This window comes from Schistocerca cancellata, chromosome 11, assembly GCF_023864275.1.
Source record: "Schistocerca cancellata isolate TAMUIC-IGC-003103 chromosome 11, iqSchCanc2.1, whole genome shotgun sequence".
NCBI classification, from domain to species: domain Eukaryota; kingdom Metazoa; phylum Arthropoda; class Insecta; order Orthoptera; family Acrididae; genus Schistocerca; species Schistocerca cancellata.
Window position 1 is genome coordinate 157,354,475 of NC_064636.1, and position 6,000 is coordinate 157,360,474.

The 6,000-nt window shown below is 42.5% G+C and overlaps 1 protein-coding gene across 1 annotated transcript in view; it reads left to right on the forward strand.

Moving 5' to 3' along the window:
• LOC126108571 (putative ankyrin-containing lipoprotein Lxx09580) overlaps positions 1–5,786 on the forward strand; it is a 554,252-nt gene extending 548,466 nt beyond the window's left edge. The window contains exon 4 of the mRNA XM_049913862.1: positions 5,003–5,786. Coding sequence (XP_049769819.1) covers positions 5,003–5,394 — 392 coding nt within the window. The 3' untranslated portion in view covers positions 5,395–5,786. The remainder of the gene's footprint in view (positions 1–5,002) is intronic.
• The last annotated feature ends 214 nt before the right edge of the window (positions 5,787–6,000 follow it).

Sequence of the window (6,000 nt, forward strand, 5' to 3'; positions counted from 1 at the left end):
CCAGCACAATTAAAAACCGATTTCTTCCCTCCGATGTGCTACGATCTCGGCGCGGTGGATGGGCTTGCCTAAGTAACACTGCCAAACTTGTGCAGTTGCGCACATTGAACAGTACAGCTGGTGTAATGTGCAACCTAAACCGCAGCCTTTGTATTGCAGTTGACCTGTGATTTGAAACCGAACCCATTTTAATTTAAGAGCTTTACACCATCATCTATTGGAAAAATGTTCTTTACCCTTTTTTTATTCCATCATGTGTTCCACTGTGTCAGTAATATGATGTTCAAATCTGACGCCATTCTGAGCAGTGGCGTTTTGAAAGTGGAGATTTAATTATGGACATCCTCTACATGGGAGGAGCATTACACACACACACACACACACACACACACACACACACGCACACACACACACACACAAAAGCACACACGCACGAGCGGGAGAATGCTTTGTACCGAGGGAGTAATCGGAATATATCGTAGAGAGGGGTTCTGCGTCTTTAGGGTAACGACAAGATATAGGAAAGGGGATAACTCTACACTTGCGTATGTGTGTGTTCTCATTACCTCCATGTTCGCGAGAAAAGGGTAGTGTTTAAGAAAACTCAAATAACGAAATCAATACGTTCTCACTAAGAGGATCCTATAATGAATGCAAACAAGTTTACCAGAAAAGTTGTGATGATTATTCGGAAAGTGAGATGGTACACAGATCCCAATTAAACACGCCTTCTGTCACCTCATAGGTAACAACTGAAATGAAATCCAAGAAGATCCTCACTTCCCAAACTTTTGTTTTAAAATAAAATTCAGAGCGATCAAGAGATTATATTTAGCATTTCTCATATACAGCTGCGGTGAGTTGCAACTGAATATTGGATCTGTTATCCTTGACCTTATATTCATTTTCTATGACATGATTGTGATACAGAGTAGTTATTTCGTCGTAAAAGTTTTAAAGAAATGATAAATAATACTTCCTCTACAAGTAGGATCCAAATTTTTGTTTAATAATTCCGTGTATTTGGTCGTTAGTTTGGGGTGGGGGAGCATGAATCAGTTCTCAGCAATCGCCAGTGACTGTCCAGATCAATTAGTAGTGGGGCATACGGGTTACATGTTGGTACATCACTCACTGGGTAGTTCACCACAAAGTGTATGCTGACACTAATTGCATTGAACGTGAGCATGAGCAGAGAAAAGCTTTGGATGTTTGAAACAAAATAATTACATAATAGAGGAGTAATGTCAATCAAAACTATCCTTTTATCAGTATTATCTCCACTGTTCTGATAAGGGGAGATCAATTCCAAAACGATAACACATATGTTAGTTGGACGGCTGATGTGTTCTATATTTCTGGCTCAACATTTTTTCCTATTCGTCGTTGGTTGTCGTCCTCTTGGAATGTGTCGAGTGTGTTGATGAGTCACAGTCGGACTGGTTAACTGACTGTGTGATCCAAATCATGCAAGACAACGTACAGAAATAGCTGTTAAGAGCAGTGTAAACAGATTCCTTAATACGAGGAGCGATGAGTAAGATACATCTTTTTCTGTAGCTATTTATGACGTTCTTAGAAGTTTGCAAGACATGGATTTTGGTGACTGTGCGGTAGCTACAAATTTATGAAGCTACATCTCCAGTCTATCTGAGAACAAATTGTGGAAAATCTTCTGAATTGGGGTGAAGATTTGCAGCTGTTCACCTGTGTAGTTTGACATACCAATGATAACTTGGTGTTGTAATTCATCTGTTATGGGTAGCTTTTACTAACTGTTTCTTGACACAGGTCTCTGTACCCTATACAAATGCTGAGGGTGCTGTTGTAAGGATAAAGAGCTGCTCAGTGGCGACATGTTTCAGAATCAACCACCATGTTGGCCACCAAGAAAGTTCAGGAGACCGCAGCTGTGGATCTGGGTGCTCTCCTCGATGAGAGTGACGGCGCCATAGTGATTCTGGTGGCAGGGCAGACGCGTCTGGTGGCACACAGGGCAGTCCTGGCCGCCAGGAGCCCCGTCTTCGCGGCCATGTTCCAGCACGACACACTGGAGGCCAGCACAGGTGAAGTCAGAATCACGGATACGGAGGGCCCAGTTTTGCGCCAGCTGCTGTCATACACGTACACCCTCCAGGCCCCCCGGCTGTCCAGCTTGACCCCACAAACGCTGGCAGCTGCTGATAAGTACGGCTTGTCGGCCCTGAAGGCTGCTTGTGAGCAGCAGCTGGCCACTCAGCTGACTGTGGAGAACGCGGCAGCCACAGCTGCCCTGGCAGTGAGGCACTGCTGCCCGAGCCTGACTCCGGCTTCAGTCGCCTTCATAAAAGACCACAACTTCCGGGTAATGGCTACACAGGGCTGGGCAGACATGATGCGTAGCCACCCTGAAGATTTGATTGAAGTGAGTCGCCTGCTTGCTGAACCACCAGAAGAAATCAGGTAAATATGAGAATATGTGCTTGTCTGTGTTGCCCAGTGCTCTCTCTCTCTCTCTCTCTCTCTCTGTCTGTCTGTGTGTGTGTGTGTGTGTGTGTGTGTGTGTGTGTGTGTGTGTGTTTTCAAGTTTACAATGTTTGCCATTGAATTTCCTTGCATGTGTCCACACTGTGAAATACATCTCTCTTGACAGCTACAAAAGCCACTGGCTGATAGCTCACAAAGCTTTCATTGTATTCTCATGACTGATTCACTGGATCTCTGGATGGAACTGTGTTTATTAGTAGATAAGTTAGCTACCCAAAATCAGGGATGAGCCAAATTTTTGATAGCTTCAAAAATTGTTTTCATCTTTAACATGTTCCATTTATTTGCAGTAATTAATTTGTTACATTGTCTATGTACAACACATTGTTAGATGTTGGCATCTGATTTCCAAACAAAGATTATGTTAACAATGCTCCCGGCATGTGACATTCTTGCTGTGGTCACAAAGATGTGCTGCTCACTACAGTAAGAGACATGACTGTGTGTGTAGTTTGTAGTTAAGCAGGAGCATTTTTGGAATTTGTTTTGCATGACCTACAGGTCACCATAACCTCTTTACAGTAAGAATACTTCAGGTGTTTCGTATCACTGTAGCTGCTGGTGCTAGAGGCAATAAGATCGCTATAAATGGCATACTGCTGGATAAAAAGAAGTTGAAGATAAAAAGTAAGCATGTCAATCTATACCAGCACCAAGAACATGTTAGTATGTTGAATCAACGAGGGCAGCAACATATTTACAGTTTGCATTTCTCGTGTCACCATGCTGTAAGCGCTTACCTGTCGAAGCTTTTTGGTGCAGGGAAGTGTACCACTGTTACCACAGTCCTATATCAACGTCTCTCACTATGCATTCAGCGACGAAGACGACACCTTGTAGCTGACAAGCGGACATCTGCACACTTCAGCATTCTACAGTCTAGCAGTTCCAGCTTTCACAAACACCCCATAAAGTGACAACAAAAGTGGTGATTGCATTGGTGGATATTAAAACTCGGCATGTCCTAATAAAAAAAAAGTCTATTTAATAGTGTTACACACCAGTCAGTGTAACCAACGGCTGGCGTTGGCTATGAAGTTTTTCATGACAGTCTTTGCCTGAAAAGTTCTCGGTTGCCACATCAGATTTCAATAAAACTCAAACTTTCGATTGTGTCCTCCACCATAGTCCTCCCTGATGGTGATGATGGAGGAGTTCTCACACTGGTGCTCCTCTCTCACTACCACGGCATGTGTCTGCCACAGTAGAGGACAATACCACAGGTCTGTGTGTTGCATTATTCGCTTCCACCTCCATAGTACATGTACGCAATATGCCAACAGTTTTGGTAACAAATTATTCTATTAACTGCCAACAATATAACTCTTAATGCACATCAAATGAAATATATCAGGCACTAAGGCAAATGGTATGGTTCCCAGTCTGGTTGTCTGTGCAAGCCATCCAGTACACAAGGTGCTGCAAGCCCAGGGGCAGTAGGGTGTAGCAGTTTATTCCTTGTGTACCCACAAGACATCAGACCAGCCCACACAACAGTAACACAGCAACTTTGTGTGGGCCACACATTTCCCTCTCCTCTCTGTTTGTCGGTGTCTCAGAAAGTGTGCTACACTTTGGTGCTATTTCTTAGTTCTTACATGAGCTGCATGTATTGTACAGTGTTTTCAGAAAGCTAAGGTTGGGTTATAGGAATACATATAATATGTACACAAGTGCTTGAATTGTTAATTTACTGTGAGGCTATAGGTCTTTCTGATGTAATATTTAGACGTGGCCGCCACAATAATCTATTTCAAATAGTGTGAGTGCATGTGCACATGCTTGTGTGTGTGTGTGTGTGTGTGTAATGGACTTAATATCATTGTTATATCTGTAATATGTCAACAAACTGTTTTCTGCAAAGCTGTAATTTTCTCTAATTGGTGAAGGCATGCACAGAATTTTACTAACTGGGCTGAAATTTTATGCTGCCATTTGAGGACATTGCCATCAAATTCCTAGAGATTTGATTAGTTTTGTGTTTTCCCTTTAAAGTGTCAGAAGATATTGCTGTTCAGAGATCCAGTGTTAGCCATATTAAGTACATGTTTCTACAGAGGTCAACAAGTGGTTAACAGTAACATCCTGATTTCAAAGGAACTTCGTGTCTACAATGAATTATTGCAACATGCGATGACGCACTCATGAGTTGAATTTTAGTAAGTTGTAATGGTACATGAATGAAAAATTTCATGAGAGCTTGCTGATATACATACATATCTTTTACATTGACTTTCAGACTATTCCACATCGCAGATGGGATGCTGCTACTTTTTTAATTTTTCACTGGACAGATGCGTTTTCATACAGTTTCATTGCTATGAAAATTACCTTCATTTGATTTGTGTGTTTACAGTGTAGTGTAAGAACTTCAATGTTCTGTACAGGAGTCTTTCGGTCGAGGAGAAAGGCAGGAGGCTGATCCAGGCAGCTGAGGAGGGGGCAGTGGAAGAGATACGGACTCTGCTCGCCGCAGGTGCTGACTTAGGAGTGAGGGACAAGTACATGGGGACCGCCCTGCATTGTGCAGCGAGGGAGGGACACGTGGATGCAGTGAAGTATCTGGTGGAGTGTGGAGCAGGCCTGGAAGACAGGAACAGGAAGCAGAGCACACCTCTGCACTTAGCTGCATGGAAAGGCCACACGGCTGTGGTGCGGCTGCTGGTGGCTTGTTCTGCAGACCCCAACGCCAAGGGTGACTGTGGGTGGACGCCACTGCACTTTGCGGCATCCTATGGTCACACAAAAGTGGTAGCTGCGCTGCTGGAGGCGGGATCTGACAGGGGCGCAAGAGATAACAGGGGGAACACGCCACTGGACCTTGCTAGAAATGACAATCACCAGCAGCTCATAGGGATTCTAACGTGAAGTTTACAAGGCAACAAAAATCAGGAGGAAAACAATCAAAGCATCACGTCATGACTTAACATTATCTTTAAATAAAGTATTAATCCTGTGTCCAATGTTTGCACCCATCACTGTGTAGTGCATTTTCTACTCCAGTAACAACTCAGCAATAGGTACAACATGGATAGTAACGTAAGTAATCTAAGTATTCTTTCTCATTAGGAAAAGATCTGAAAAACGTTAGTTGAGCAACCATTTTAACGCTCGAGCAGTCATATCAGTTTTGTAACATCTGTAGTCGCCAACCAGCCTTCATGTTCTTTAGAGTCACGAAAAATAGTGCCTCAATATGTTTGGTATTCAGAAAAAACTTTACTTTGCTTTTTACATAAATAAACATATATTTCAATGTTTGAATTTTATTTCTTCTTCATAGGTATTTACAAAATCTCAGAAGTATCCCACTCTTTTATTTAACCACAAATTTCTAACGCACACAATAATCTGACATCACATTTGGTCGACATGTATTTTACAGTGTATATTGCTTCTATACCACTAATTGTATCATACTCAGGTCATTTATTAGTCGTGTTGTTGCTTATACACAAAAATTTACTCTTCCTG